This window comes from Aotus nancymaae, unplaced genomic scaffold, assembly GCF_030222135.1.
Source record: "Aotus nancymaae isolate 86718 unplaced genomic scaffold, 86718_ANA_hifiasm-v0.15.2.pri h1tg000002l, whole genome shotgun sequence".
NCBI classification, from domain to species: domain Eukaryota; kingdom Metazoa; phylum Chordata; class Mammalia; order Primates; family Aotidae; genus Aotus; species Aotus nancymaae.
In genome coordinates, this window is record NW_026988413.1 from 19380419 (window position 1) to 19396697 (window position 16279).

General features: G+C 45.5%; 1 protein-coding gene across 1 annotated transcript in view; it reads left to right on the forward strand.

Annotated features, from left to right (window-relative positions):
* Positions 1–1128: 1128 nt before the first annotated feature.
* The window catches only part of CREB3L2 (cAMP responsive element binding protein 3 like 2), a 136333-nt gene continuing 121182 nt past the window's right edge, over positions 1129–16279 (forward strand). Inside the window, exon 1 of the mRNA XM_064373111.1 lies at positions 1129–1617. Within this exon, the coding sequence (XP_064229181.1) occupies positions 1516–1617 (102 nt within the window). The 5' untranslated portion in view covers positions 1129–1515. The remainder of the gene's footprint in view (positions 1618–16279) is intronic.

The following is a 16279-nucleotide window of genomic DNA, read 5'->3' on the forward strand; positions in this document are numbered from 1 at the left end:
AATACCTGAGTGTGCCATTGTAAGAAACTTCTAGAGTTAAGGGCTGTTTGTGTGTGTGTGTGTTTTGTTTTTTGAGGAATCAAAAAGGAGGAAGAAGAATCACCGTGTTGGGGGAATTCCTTTGGAACAGGCCATCTCTTCGCTAATCTAGGAGGCTTGCCTGGTGCCCTGGCTGGGGCTCACCTCTCGGGCCTCTCCTACCCCTCCCTGCCAGGCACCTCTGCTGCAGCCACTCTGGCCTCCCCGGCGGTCACCAGAACACCAGCTTCTCGCGAAATCTTATTTCCTTTAGGAGGAACTTCCCTGACCAGCATGTAAAATAGCATTGATCTTGCCCCATCCTGTTACCCTACTTTTATTTTTCTTTATAGCAATTTCCACTTTCTGAATTTAAATGTTTCTTTGTTTATTGCCTGACTCCTCTGAGAAAAAAGCTGTACGAATTCAAGGACTGGGCTCATTTCTCTAGGATCTGGAAGAGAATGCCATTGGTGCTTATCGAGCAGATGAAAGAAAAAATACAGTAAGTGAAGTCCGTAAAGAATAGAAGGACCCAACAGAAAATGGGCTAAAAATGTGAAGAACAATGACAATTTGCTAGAGCTGCACTACTATAAATTTATGTGCATGAGGAATATTTGTATTTTTGTATAATATGTAGTTCATTAAAAAAAATCCGAGAGATTCAAATGAACTAAGGTCTTTGAAAATGTTTAAGTCCACGGCGCAGCAACTCTCGCGCCCCCTGTCGGCTCGCTGTCTAATTTCTGCGGATTCTCAGCAAGAGGACTGAGCTCACCCTCACTCTTTTACAAAAATGTATTCTTGTCGCTATTTCATTGGCTGTACCTTTTAGACACCCCTTTCACATTGGTCAAGCGTCCAGTCCATCACTTCTGGACTCAGGCCCTCTATTGGTCCGCAGTAGGCGACTGCCGTCAGCGGGCCGCGCTCAGGCAGGAGGAGTTCCTCGGTGACGTCACAGGCACGCCCCGGCAACCTACCATGGCGTGGGCGGAGACTTCCCGCGGCCTCTGCCTTTGGAGGGCGGGACAGAGCCGAGAGCGAGACTTCTGATTGGGTCTGTTGGGCTAGGCAGATACCTGATTGGTCAGACCGCAGCTGGGTCCTGGAGCAGAGCCTAGGAGCCCTAGGGAGTCTCAAAGTTTGTGTCTGGATCGGTAGCGGAAAGTGGGCTTGCGGCGAAGGGACTTTCCTGGGATGAGAGCGGATCTCCTGCCTTCATTTTGGATGCACATCCCGCTTTAGCCCCTGCAGCCTTTGGTTAGGCCCGTGTCCCTGGGGATTCTCAGATCTCCGAAGACACCGGACGGGAGCGTTTGGCCATTCTCTATCCGGCAGAGGAGCAGACGTTTGCCTTCCAAGTGCAAAACTGCACACACGCGCGCGCGCACACTCACGCACACGCGGAGAGAGAGGAACCTCGCGGTCCCAGGCAGCTCTGCGCGTCCCCTCCTGGGCTCAGCATCCCCGGCCAGCGCGGCCCGCACCGCCATGGAGGTGCTGGAGAGCGGGGAGCAGGGCGTGCTGCAGTGGGACCGCAAGCTGAGCGAGTTGTCAGAGCCCGGGGACGGCGAGGCCCTCATGTACCACACGGTGAGGACCTGGCGGGCGGGGCAGGAGGGCTTTCAAAGCGGGGAAGTGGTGTCACTCGAGGAGCAGCTGGAGTCCTGGGACCTGGGAAGGCAGGGTTTGGGGCAGGGCATGGCCAGAATCAAGAGGTCCTGGGCGAGGTGTACTTGACTGAGCAGATGAAGGTGGGCAGCAGCTGGCCCCTTTGCACTTTTCATGAGAGTAATGCCACTTTGTATTCCTTTAACAATTCCTGCTTTTTCCTTGAGCTGAGGCTTTTTCCTATCTGTAATATCATTTGCTGTTGCTAACAGTACTGTAATGCCGGAGAAGGAGTGTGTGTTTTGAGAATAACATGCCTCTGCCTAGTTTGCTATTGATTTTTTTTTTTTTTGAGGTTTTAAAAAACTGGACAAGATTAAGTAGCATTTCTTTTCCATCTCTCTAGTATTCTTTCTCCCTCACTCCCTTCCTCTCTTTCATATTTATATTTTAAAAAGTACACGTGTGTGTGTGTGCGTGTGTGTGTGTGTGTCTGTTGAAAGGGCTCCTCTAAGGAGAAAGGCGGCTTTATTTGCCTTCTTAAACTGTACGGCCAAGAAATCTGCTTCCTCTCTCTTCAGAGGAAAAACCAGCAGAGGAGTATGGAAAATCTGAGACAGTTGCACATTTAAGAAAGACCCTGGGGAAGGTGGGGCAGCTCACCAGTTGCTTGTTCAGCCTTACACTAATGCCTCAGAGATCTCTTTGGGGATTAAGCTGTCTCAGAGCTCACACATTCCTCTTAAAGTTTTTAATTTCAACGTTTTGGTATTAAGTTTGCAAGAGGAAATTTTGTTTCCTATAGCCAGCACTGATCATAGGACTGGATGCACCATCTCTTTGTTTCATATCCATGCAGACGTTTGTAAGGGGGGTGGAGGCAGGGGTGAGGGGGGACACTAATGAGAAAACCGCTAGAGGCTTGGCTGCTTCTCCTTCACGGTTTTTTTAATGGGGTCAGTACCAGGATATTTGAAACTTCTGCAAAATGGCCTGCAGGCTCCACCTCTTTGGCCTTTGCCTCTGGCTGACGTTATTTTGGGACAAGGAATGAGGACTTCCCTGCTGATTCCCATCAAAGTATTTGTGGTGGCTGAGAGTGGCTTGTTTAAAAAAAAAAATGCAGAGTGCAGGGCTGAGAGGGAGTGGTATAGTTCATGCTGGGGCAAAAGCCAGATGTTCAGTGTGCTCTTCTGGGCTTTGCTTGCTGAGCCTGTCCTGAGGACACCATGTGGGCAGCATGGTGGTTGGGGTCCCAGATGTGCTTCCTGTTTCAGTAAAGAACTTGGTCTGTTGGCCCTTAAATATCTTTTGATGATTGGGTACTCCAGGGGTTTCTACTGACAGGCTACATGTTATCCATATGCAGAGGGGCAGCCCTTCTCTTTTGTTCTTAAAGTATCCGTCTTTTACTGTGGCAGTGTCTCATCCAGCAGCTGCAATGCCACAGCTAGGGGTTGCCTTTCAGCTGGTGGGATGAATTACACACAGGCCTCCACCTTGCTGTTATTTGGCCCTATAGCTGGCATTTGTGAGTTCACAGGGAAGGGTGTGAGATGCTACCTGTGACAGTGGCATTCCCTCCAGGAAGAACTGCTTGGACTGGCTCTAACTAACGTGTTTATGCACAGTTTCAGGGATTAGAGACTTTACATTTGCTTTGATATTAACACCCCAGTTTTTCCGTCATTGTGATAAAACAGGAATATGTGATTATTTTTCTTTTAGTTCTATTTTTTAAAAATACTTATTATATCCTCCACTTAGGTACACGTCTCTGTTCTGTACAGCGCATTCCTATAAAATACCACTCATCACTGCTGCAAGTCAGCGCAACAAACTGCGCATGTGAATTACTGTTGAAAGAAGTGTCGGTTTAGCAGCACAGATGATTGGGTTAGATTTCTCCCAAACTAAGGGACGTTTGGTAGAGGGGGGGAGAGAGATAACTTTCCCATCTGTTTCCTGAACTCTGTGGGATATCCAGGGGCAGAACTGGTTGTTACTGCCTTTCATCCATAATGTGGCAACCTGACTCCAGCTGAGTCTTTATGTGGAAAAAGGATGGCCTGATTATGCATTCAGTCAAAGAGATATTTGTTCTTTCCATTAATATTTGTTGAATATATAAAGCACTTGGGAACATGAGTGAACAAAAGCAGACAAAAATCCCTGACCTCTAGACGCTTATATTCTTTGTGTGTGTGTGTGTGTGTGTGTGTGTGTGTGTGTGTGTGTAGGGGAACATGAACAATAAACATAATAAAGAAGTGATTATGTTGGATGAAATAAATGCTATGGAAAACGTATAAGTAGAATGAGGTGAGGGGGATGGAGAATACAAGGTGGAAGAAGAGCAAAATATGGGATTGAACTGAATGATTAGAGCAAGCTTCCCATAGAAAATGAAAATGGATCTGAACAAAGATTGGAAGGAGGGAAGAGTCTTAGCTTAGCAGGTTGGAAAACCAGAGCAAAGTCCTGAGGTAGGTGTGCATTTTCATGAGCATGTGTTAATATCATCTTCTGTTTTAGATTATCCATTTTGGTGAGTTATTTGTCTTATAAACTCCAGATACTTCTTTTTTTTTTTTTTTTTTTTTGATGGGGAGTCTTGCTCTGTTGCCCAGGCTGGAGTGCAGTGGCCTGATCTCGGCTCACCACAACCTCTGCCTCCTGGATTCAAGTGATTCTCCTGCCTCAGCCTCCTGAGTAGCTGGGATTACAGGCGTCTGCCACCACACCCAGCTAATTTTTTTTTTATATATATTTTTAGTAGAGACAGGGTTTCACCATGTTTGTCAGGCTGGTCTTGAACTCCTGCCTTGTGATCTGCCCGTCTTGGCCTCCCAAAGTGCTGAGATTACAGGCGTGAGCCACTGTGCCCAGCCTAAACTCCAAATACTTCTGAGACACTAGTGCCTGTTTCTGGAATGATTTAGTTAAACTTTCCAAGTTGAAGAGCGCCTTAGGGGAGGGTGAGGTGCAAATACGCCTTGGGAGGGTGGTAAGAGATGATGACAGCTACCATCTATTGAGTGTTTATCATCTGAGAGTCAGGGCCGACCGCATGGCCTGCCACCCATGCAGTGCCACAGGGCTCCACGCTTGATTTGATACTCTGCTGTCACCATCCTGAAAATCCTAATTCTTTTTGAACAGGAGACCTTACATTTTCATTTTGCATTGGGTTTCACAAATTACATAGCTGGTCCTGCTGAAAGACATTGTGTTTAGTGCTTTACAAAAATTATACCATTTAACCCTTGTCAATGACCCAGCAAAATGAGCCATTTTTATGACTTTTATTTTACATATAAGAAAAATGAGGCTTAATTTTTCTTTTTTAGAGAATTTTTAATTTTTAATTTTTCTTAATTTAGAGTTTAAGCAACTTAGCTTAATTCCCATAGCTATTTAGTGATAGAACCAAGATTCCAAGCCGTGTCTGCCTGCCTCCAAAGCCCAAGTACTTGCCCATCGGGCTGTCTGAATGAAGAATCCTGAGTTAAAGAGAAGGAACTGAGGAAGAGGTTGGGAGAGAATGATTGGAATATAGGCACTGCTGAGCCTGAAAGCAGCTAATGTTTAAATGAGGCTGACAGTGGCAGCCACCAAGCCTTCCTAGTGAGATCACTTTTGTTGCTCTAACTAGGGATTTAGTTACTACATGCGTGATTGCTAATGCTCTGTTTTAGCCAACCTGTCACATACTTGATTTAAACAATTTAGAATGTTCAAGTTGCCCAAGGCTGAGATTATACTGTTTCTAAGCAGCCTTCTGTTAGCCATCAGGAGCAGTGTTTTTTTTTTTTTATTTGGTTGGTTCTGAAGACATCTTGGTCCAGAAGGACAAAGGCTTAAAGGAGACAGGTTCGAAGTCTAAGAAATAATGAAGCACATGAATAGGGCAAAGATGGATTGATCATTAGATCCTGAATCACTAAAGCTCTGAGCTTCCTCTTGAAGCTTAACAAATAGTTTCCATATAGATGATGAAATGTTATTTTAATTTAGCGAGTACTGATTTTCGGAAAGCTGTTGCTTCAAGATGGATACAGGCTAAAAGTGGTTCAAAAAGATGGCAGATCTAAAAATGAGGAGAATACCCCTTGGGGTTTGGTACCACTGTGAGAAGAAACCTTGCCTCTTTCCCCAAACCTGCCTGCATGTTGGACATTTCTGCTATTCGTGTTGTGTTCCTGTAAGATTCTCTGCAAATTACTTTCTGGGAATTATCTGTGCTTTTGTAATTTATTTTTTATTTTATTTTTGAGCTGGATCTTGTTCTGTCAACCAGACTAGAGTGCAGTTGCACAATCATGGCTCACTGCAGGCTTAACCTTCCAAGCTCAAGTGATTCTCCCACCTCAGCCTCCAGAGTAGCCGAGACTGTCAGTGTGTGCCACCATGCCTGGCTTTTTTTTTTTTTTTTTTTTTTTTGGTAGAAACGGGATTTCACTATGTTGCCCAGGCTGGTCTTGAATTCCTGGGTTTAAGGGATCCTCCTGCCTTGGCCTCCCAAAGTGCCAGGATTACAGGTGTGAGCCACAGTGCTCAGAATTTTCAAATGTATTTTATATATGTACACACTATATCTGGAAGGGTTCTCAAGAAATGGATAACTTTTGGGAAAGGGGTTTGGGGGAGTGGAAGTCAAGAGATGAAGGGAAGCATGTCTACACACTATACCCTTTGGTACCATTCAAATTTTTACCTCCTGGATATGTCTAGAAAATGGAAGAAGTACAGCTTGTAGGCACCATGTAAAACTGGGGTAGAGGTCATTTTCAACCAAGTGTTGGGGGAAAAGGGAGCTTCGGTACTATAGAGAAACTCAGCACCACTCAGGGTCAGTGGGTGCCTCGGATGAAGAATAGGGGAAGCGGGAAGGCACTGTGAAAAGGGGCTCTAGGGTAGAGGTTGGCAGGGGGTTTGCCTGTGATAAACCTCAAGATCTTGATGATGTTCTCTCTTTCTTCTATCTCAGTTTAGCTAACTGGAAAATAAAACAGTTTTTGCAATTTTTGCCATGATTATATCCTTTTAAAAAAGTATATAATAAAAACTAAGTCTTCGTGAAAGTAACAACAGAAGTTCTTCTTTTAAATGCAGAACTCCTATAAAGCCAAGTTATTTGTAAAATCATTTGGTGGTTATGCTACTACAGTTTTATATTTGGTCGGTTCTTCAAGTGAAATGACTGGTCCCAGATAGTGGTAGGTAGGGAGTTGGGGGAATGCTCGACCTGCCTGGTGTCCAGATGGAAAGGCCATCTGGCTTCCATGCCTTACTCACAGGCTGTGTGGTTTCCTCTTCCTCCCGCCTGAATCAGAGAGTGATACGATTTCAGTGCGACACTGAAGCTTTTGGTTCGATGTTCCACTTTGGAGTCAACTCCTAGGGTTGGCCCCAGGCCAGGTTCTGAAGGGGAACCTGGGTCCTCACTGGCTGCGAATGGCATTACTTATGTTCACATACCTCCACAAGCTGAATAGATGTAATGAGTTCTAACGGGAGACAGAATTGGGAAGTAAGTATAATTTTTCCAGACCCTTGTGGTACCGTTCGGCATTCTCACCCCTTTTGTGTTCCCCTCCTTTCTCAGACCTCAAGTGTTCACTGTAATGTTCTCTTTCCAATTTCCTTTCTTCAAATTTTGCTGTCAGGAAAGATTTGATAAGCGTACACTAGAAATCTAAGTATTAATAAGATTTAGCATGTTACCCCTAAATGGGCAACTATAGTTAACGATAATTACTTCAGATCAAAAGGATGAATCTCTACTTGGAGAACTTTGGGTGATAGCCAGGTAGCAGTGGGGAATATTTGGGGATTGGAAGAGGAACTCTCACTGCCCCTCCATTATTTTGTAATGTGGCTCTTATTCATAAGGCAGCCATGTTTATATGTTGCTGATTTGTCTATGATCTAAAGAATTTCCATTGGCTTGGCAAAAAGATCTTTGACCCATTATTTTATTGTCTCTGAAATTGTTCTCATGATAGTAACATAGGCTGGGAGGCAGTAGACATAGGCACAGTCTTAAAAGATGACATGGCAGTACAGAGTTTTGTATTTGCCCTCCTTCTCTTGAACTCCTGACCTCAGGTGATCCACCCACCTCCGCCTCCCAAAGTGCTAGGATTACAGGATTTGCCCTCCTTCTCGAAAGATCCCTGAGTTACAGTGTTCAGAGCAAACAGGGATCTGTGATGTGACATTGCTTTTGCAGGAGTTATAAGGCGTAGCATCTAGATTAATAATTGAATTAATTACAGTGCTTGCAGCTACAAGTAACTGAAAACTGATTCAGATTGGCTCATACAGTAAGTAAATTATCTCATGTTGCAGGAGGTTTAGAAATAGAGCCCCTCGTTTGGCTGATTCGGCAGTTCCTCAGTGTCCCCGTGGACCTTGGTTCTGTCCACGTGCAGCTTTCATCCTCAGGTTGGATGTGTGATGGACACAGGAGTTACAGGTGTTACATTCAGAATGATAACATCCAGAGGAAGAGGAGCAGTTGTCTCTTTCTTGTGTCTTTTTTAGAATGGAAGGACTGGGCCACATGATTATTCATTCCTAAGCCAGTGGCTGGAAAGGAGAATGGGAGTTATACTATGAGCTTAGATTAATCATATGGGGATGGAAGAGATAGTGGAGACTCAACCAGCACGATCACTGAGATCATCAGTAAAATAGTCTGAGTTAACAGTTCTTTCCTTAGTCAAAAGGTATGTTTCTTTTCTTGTGAACATGGGCTAGCAACCAGAAAATTTAAAATTCACAGTAATTTGGCTGGGTGTGGTGGTTCACGCCTGTAATCCCAAGACTTTGGGAGGCTGAGGTGGGCAGATCACGAGATCAAGAGATCGAGACCATCCTGGCCAACATGGTGAAACCCCGTCCCTACTAAAAATACAAAAAAAATTAGCTGGGCGTGGTGGCACGTGCCTGTAGTCCCAGCTACTCAGGAGGCTGAGGCGGGGGAATCGCTTGAACCCGGGTGGTGGAGTTTGCAGTGAGCTGAGATCGTGCTACTACAGTCCAGCCTGGCGACAGAGTGATGAGACTCCATCTCCCGCCAAAAAAAAACCACCAAAAAAAAAAAATTACCTAATTTGCCCTGGGTGCGAAACAGCAAACCCAAGTACTGTGCCACTTGCAAAGTTCTTTTGTTTTTTGTTTTTAAATAGACAAGGTCTCCTTATGTTGCCTAGGCTGGTCTCGAACTCCTGGGCTCAAGGGATCCTCTTCCTCGGCCTCCCAAAGTGCTAGGATTACAGGCATGAGCTATTATATCTGGCCCAGCAAGGTTCTAAGAACATTATTTAGCTGTGCTGCCAGTGCCCAGTGAAGGAAGACCATAGATGTAGAAATAGCCTCTTGAAAGTGCAGGTAAAGGCTATTCAGGGAGAGGTGGGAGCCAGGAGGAGATTACGGCTTTGTCTTGACTCACTAACTAGGAGACGTAGAATTAACTGTATTATCTCGACTTTTATCATCAGAGTGGACTACCAAGGCTAGAGGTAGCTAGCTGAGCCTGTTATCATGCTCACCATTCAGGACAAGAATGATTTGTTCTGTTTGAGATCAACAGGAGGTGGAAAGCTAAATGCCATTTTTCAAAGAAGCTATTTTTTCGGTTGCATATGGCTGTTCAAATATTGATGAGGCCACGTGTGCCTGTCTGAAGCTTAAACTGCTGGCCTTATCCTGACATGGCTTTACCCTGTTTGCTGACTCTCTTGGGGCAAATAACCTTAAGCATCAGCAGGGAATTTGGTGGGGTTGAGGCCTGTGGTTGCAGAGCACATCTGAATTGTCCAAACGAGTGATCCTATGAATGAGGGAGTGCTGGCCGTATTTTCTGCCCCTGTGGAATCAGGATGGAAAGGAAATGATGAGACCCACTGTCTTTGGATCAACCGTGAGCCTATTTCTCCTTTTCCCTGCTCAGTAGATGCTCTGGGGACCTTCCAAATGAAGTTTTAAGGAATCTTGATTTTTCCCTGAATCAAATTGTTTAGGTTATTCATGAGGCGCATGGAAGAGGATGGGCCATTTTATCTGTGGAGAATGTGAGATACAGAGCAGTAGAGAGATTTGCTCAGCACAAGTTCCTTGAGGACGGGAGATATGACCATCTTTTCTATACTCTCATAGAGTTTAGTCAAGTGTAGGATGTCCAGAGAATCCTAAGTGCTTGACGTATAGTTAAGTAGAGTGAGACAGTCCTGGAAAATGGATAAGCTGGGTGGCCTTTGCCTCTTTTTATATATTTTTAAAACTCTGGGCAGGGCGTGGTGACTCATGCTTGTAATCCCAGCACTTTCAGAGGCTGAGGCAGGAGGATTGCTTGAGCCCAGAAGGTTGAGTCTACACTCAGCTGTGATTGCACCACTGCACTCCAGACTGGGCAACAGAGAGAGACCCTGTCTCAAAATAAATAAATAAATGAACAAACAAACAAACAAACAAATAAACCGTGGATTCTTGTAAATGCTTTTGCAAATGTGAAAATTCAGTATAATAGTGACTTGGGTAATTCAGTGTCGATATCTTTTCTTGTTTTGATTAGAGAACAAGATGGGCGTCGGGTGATTGAGTGACAGTTCTGATTTCCAGTGGGAGTAGAGTTGAAGGCAGCATGGTGGAAAGGGTGGGCTCTCAAGCCGAGCCAATTTGGTGTTGAGGGCCACAGGCTCTCAGGTGACCTTGGATACATTACTTCACCTCTTTGGATTTTAGTTTCTTTGCATGCACCGCCTGACCCATAATAGAAGCACTTTTCCAGCCTGTCCCTAAGTCAAATGTCTTCTCTTTGAGGACGAGGTGTCCCGACCTTAGGAGTCTGACATCATTCAGGAAGTGGAGAGAGCCTGTCATTATTCTCTCTCATGCATCTTTAATTCCTCCCCTCTCCCGCTCCTACCTTCCACTATAAACACAGGCCTCTGCCTTGAACACATGTTTGCCAGATGCTCCCTCTTACTTCTTTTCTCTTGTTTACTGCCAGGTTTTCTTAAGTGCGCGGACACCAGCTATGGCCTCCATTTCCTCAGTCTCTACCCTGTACCTTCTGCCCCCTGGCTCCTACTGCTCACCCTCTTCCTAGCTGCTAAATCCAATAGTCTTTTCTCTGTCCTTACCTGCTGGGCCTCATGGGAATATTGGGCGACACTGACCACAGGATTGTCTCATAACCCTTTTTTGCTTTGGTTTCCACGTGAATTCCACAGTGCAATTTACTTCACATCTTTAGTAATCGGTAATCTGGCAAGCTTAGTTCTTCCTCCTTCCCTGGCTTCCTTACCACCTGTTAAATGTGAGTGTTTGGTACTCAGCCTTCTCTTCTCTCTGTAGGTTCCCTTGGGCTCTGCTGTCAACTTCAGTGCAGCTGGTTCTCAGCTTTTTCTACTTGTTTTTTGTCTTTGAATGAAAAGCAGATCTTTGGAGTTTGACTCAAGCCTGCTAGGTCCACCCGAGCGGCAGAACAGCTCTGGCTGGGTAACCCTTGAATTTTCATGATGTGTTTCTTGGTATGTTTCAGAGAAGAGCTGGGACATTGATCCCTCTTATCGTTGCACCCATGTATCTCAGGGAATGTTTGGTGATTCAGCTGTCTTGCAGTGTAAACCCAAGAGGAGCTCCTGGGTCATCGCTGGGATTCAGCTGCTTCTGCAGTCAGTGTCACTCATTGGAGGCAGGCTGTGTTTTGCCTAGACTTTTGCTTGTACTTTGGCTTGGGAAACCCTCTGTGGCATCCTGTGGGGGTAGGTCCAGTTTTTTTAACTGTGTGGAAGGCCAGTGCAAAAGTGAGAACTAACTTCCCAGATCGTGTCCCATGTTTTCCTCTTGTGTGTACAGCTGCTCTGGGGCTCAGCTCCGGTTGCCTTAGGTTGAATTGCCCGCTTTTGAGTTGCTCTGTTCTGGTGTAGGTGTCATCTGTTTGTTTGAATTTTACTGATATTATCAAGAGCTTTGGGTTTTTTTTTTTTTTTTAAGAATTATGATGGGTTATTCTGAACACTCATATTTTAATGCCTGATTCTTGTTAGAATTATCAATGGTAGCTCTTGGAAAAGAGTTTTTCTTTGGAGGATAAAGCCTTCTTCTTCTTCTTCTTTTTTTGAGACAGAGTCCTACTCTGTTGCCCAGCCTGGAGTGCAGTGGCGTGATCTCGGCTCACTGCAACTTCCACGTCCTGGATTCAAGTGATTCTCATGCCTCAGCCTCCCAAGTAGCCGGAATTACAGGCACCTACCACCACGTTTGGCTAATTTTTTTGTATTTTCAGTAGAGACAGGGTTTTGCCATGTTGGCCAGGCTGGTCTCAAACTCCTAGTCTCAAGTGATCCACCCACCTTGGCCTCCCAAAATATTGGGATTACAGGCGTGAGCCACTGCGCTTAGCCATGCTTTTTTGTTGTATTTCATCACAGTACAATTTTTTTGTTGTATTTTGTATTTTGTAATTTTTTGCATTTTGTTTTTTGTTGAATTCATCACAGTACAATTTACTTCACATCTTTAGTAATCAGTTTGTCCAACTGTAAATTCTACATTTGTATTACATGATTTCAGAATCTCAATGGTATTACATGTGTTACACTCCTAGCATTGAAGATCTCCCATCTTTAAAAAATAAGCTATTTAAAACAACAACAGCAACAACAGCAGCATTCAACGATTGCATATTTCATTTGGGCAATTCAATTGGCAGGTGCAGTTTTGCATTTTGTAGTCTCTGTTTACTGACTTAAAACCTTGTTTGGCCAAGTGCAGTGGCTCACGCCTGTAATCCCAGCACTTTGGGAGGCCAAGGCATGTAGATCCTGAGGTCGGGAGTTCGAGACCAGCCTGACCAACATGGAGAAACCCTGTCTCTACTAAAACTATAAAATTATCTGGGTGTGGAGGCACATGCCTGTAATCCCAGCTTCTCTGGAGGCCGAGGCAGGAGAATCACTTGAACCCGGGAGGTAGAGGTTGCGGTGAGCCGAGATCGTGCCATTCTACTCTAGCCTGGGCAAGAAGAGTGAAACTCCATCTCAAAAAAAAAAAACCAAAACCTTGTTTAAGTGAAACCCAGACAAAATAAAAAAGGGAAAAACAGAGAGGCACAGAGGTAGGAAACATTTTTTTAACATTAGAAAAAAAAAAAATCTCTTCAGACTCTGGCAAATAAAAGGAGTCTGGGGAAAAAAATCTACAAACAGTTTCCTAGTTGTGTGAGTGGAAAATCCTGGTTTTTCACATTTGATATCTTGGAAATGTCTGAATAGTTTTTGTTTAAAGGGAAATTCCTTTTGGCTGAGAAAGAGCCTGCAGGATTCAAATTGATAGGGTGATGTTTTTAGAAAACTTGGAGGAAATAGGATTTGTGATGAAAATGCTTTCTCAGTGGCCAATTGTGTTAGACAGAAATTTAAATCCAAGGTTACCAGTTGTAAAGTTTTAAAGGTTCAGCCATTAACTCCTTCCTTCCCTTCACGTCCTGTCTGCGTGCATCCTGGGGAAGCGTCACACATAGCTGGTCCTTCCTCCAATTCGAGGGACTTAATGAGCTGCTTATCTGAGCATGTGCTTGTTCTAGGCAGGGGATATGCATTCTTGACCTGTGGCTTTCCTAGTAGACTGGCAAGGAAGATGTGTAAACACGTCATTACATTACAAGTCATTAAATGCCTGATACATGTTTTGCATGAGAGCCGTGTTCAAAGCATTTTTGTAGCAAAGAGGATGGAATGACAAATCTGAAGGGGGTGAAGAGTTGGGGAACACTTCATGGAGAAGCAAGTGATATTTGCAGTGGATGTTGAAGTATAAATAGGAGTTCACCAGGCAGTGGGAACAGCAGGTACACAGTAGGAATGTGTAAAAAGTCATGACTGATTCTGGGAAGTCATTTTATGTAGTTTGAGAGTAGGATGCTCTATGAGGAGTCTTGGGAGATACCACAGGATCATGAAAGGTTTGTGTGCTTGGCAAATGACTTGGACATTCTTCTGTAAGGTGCGAGGCTTTTAGCAAGAGAGACCGGACAGGAGCAGAAATGTATGCTAGAAAGGATAACTGGTGGTAGAATTGATGGTGGAAAGTTGATCTTCTGGCTGGCTATTTCATCCGTGAAGTAAGACGAGATGCCATGAGGGCCCGAACCCAACAGAGAGGAGTGGATGAATGCAAGAGAGGACAGGGGAGGCTAGATTGGAGATGTGATTACGGGGCATGACGGGTATGGGAGACTTCTTGTTTTCTGGCTCAGCAGGCCGAGTTGACGGTGTTGCCATTGACCTAGAATGGGAATATTTCGTGGTGAGTGGGGCGGGGGATGAGTTTCTCAGGGAAGATCATGAGCTCACTTTCAGGCACAGTAATTCTGATGTATTTGCAGAACATTCACAGGAGCAACACCTAAAAGGCATTTGGAAACTTGGGTCTGGGGTTCTGGAGAACGGTCTGGACTGGAGTAGATTTGGGTGTTAGAATTCTGGTGAGGGATTAGTGAAGCCAATAATCCGTATAAGATAGTCCAAAAAGGTTAGAGTGAGAGGGAGAAGTGTGAGCGAAGGGCTGAATATGGAGCCCTGGGGGCAGCAGAAGGGGTTGGCCAGGGAGAAGAGCCTACAGATAGAACCCAGAAAGAATCATCAAAAAAAAAGTGGAGAAAAGCCAGGAAAATTTCATCACAGGCTCCAAAAGACAGGAGAGTCACTACAGAATGGTCAGTATAAATAAGGGTTGAGTGTGCCATTCAGCTGACCGCTGGGTCCCCCGAGGACTTACTAGCATGTTAGCTCAGGGTGGTGCCTGTGTCTCCGCAGCCACAGGACTTCACTGTAGCAGACCTGTGTGCATAGGATGTGGCATTCTGCTGGGAAGGAGAGGCCAGGTTTCCAGGCGAATGCACAAACTGCGGAAGTCCAGACACTCAGAGTAAATGGACAAGCTACAGAACACAGCGCTGCCTCTTTTTATTTTTTTAGAACAAAATTAATCTCAGTCCTCAAAATTGGCATTGGAGACCATCACTGGTTCATTGGTGCCTGTGTAGTTTTATGAGGGTCCTTTCTTTCTCTTTTTCTTTTCCTTCCTTCCTTCCTTCTTCCTCTCTCCCTCCCTCCCCCTCCCTCCCTCTCCCTCCCTCCCTACCTCTCCCTCCCTCTCCCTCCTTCCCTGCCCCTCCCTTCCTCCCTCCTCCCCTCCCTCCCTCCCTCTCTCTTCCTCCCTCCCTCTCTCTTCCTCCCTCCCTACTATTCCCTCCCTCCCTCCCTCTCCCTCCCTCCTTCCTTCCTTCCCTCCCTCCCTCCATCTCTTTCTCTTCCTCCCTTCCTCCCTCCCTCCCACTCCCTCCCTCCCTCCTTCCCTCCCTCTTCCTCTTCCTCTCCCTCTCCCTCTTCCTCTCCTTCTCCCTCCCCTTCTCACTCCCTCCCTTCCTCCCTCACTCCCTCCCTCTCTCTTCCTCCCTTCCTCCCTCCCTACTACTCCCTCCCTCCCTCTCCCTCCCTCCTTCCTTCCCTCCCTCCCTCCCTCCCTTTCTCTTCCTCCCTTCCTCCCTCTCCCTCTCCCTCTCCCTATCCCTCTCCCTCCCTTCCTTCTCTCTCTTGCTTTCTTGCTATGTTGCCCAGGCTGATCTTGAACTCCTGAGCTCAAGCCATCCTGCCAACTCCACCTCTCAAAGTGCTGGAAGAACCTGGCCTCTGAGGGTTCTTTTTTCATTCTTCTCTCTAGGTAAGTCCGTCTATCTCTGGATGTCTTTCCCATCAGCAGGGAGGGGTTAGTGCATGTGTCTCTTTTGTGAATTGTCATTTGCCACTCTCAGTTCTGGGGCTTTGGAAAAGGATAGCTTTTGTATTCATTATACCTGTTTAAGAGTGTTGGGATTCACCACGTGACTCCAAGGTTTGAGTGTTTTCCTCTCTTTATTTCTTCTGACTCTTCCACCAAGGAAGTATCAGGTGGATCCACTGAATGTCAAAAATGAGTTTGATCACAGAGGCATCAACAATGTTCAAATGGTAGAAACACAGAAACAAGCCCTCATTGGTTCCATTTTTGTATGACATAATAATAAGGACAGGTGAGGACAAATGGCTTTGTGATAAGAATATGAGCCTGTAGAAGGAACATTAAGTAAATAATCGTAGCTTCAAAGAAAATGAGCAGCTGCTAGCGAGCCTGGGTTTCGGGACCCACAAAAGCACTCTGGCGGGACATATCCCTGCTCCCGTCCTGTGCCTCCCGTGTGCCGGGGCTGGATTCTGGATTCTGCCCTTGATCTCTACTTCACTGTATCTCTGTTCCTGTCATGGCCCTTGGGCCTCCCAGGGACATGAGGAACAGGGATGGGAGGAGGAAGCCCTTCAGCTGGGCCAGAGGTCAGGCGTGTGAGGACCGAAGACAGGTAGGTGGACACGAAGGAGAATTCTGCCTTCGGACTGCATAGGGAGGAAAGGGCCACCCTTCACAGCCCAGAGCAGAGCAGGCTCTTTGAAGGAGACACAGAGTTTAGGATTCACTCCACAGTTCAGCTGTGTGGTGAATTAAGTGGGTTTCTGAGGCCTGACTGGGCAGCAGATGGCTTTTTATCACATTATGTCAATAAGAAAATGTCTTGTGAGTTTGAATGACCTATGTT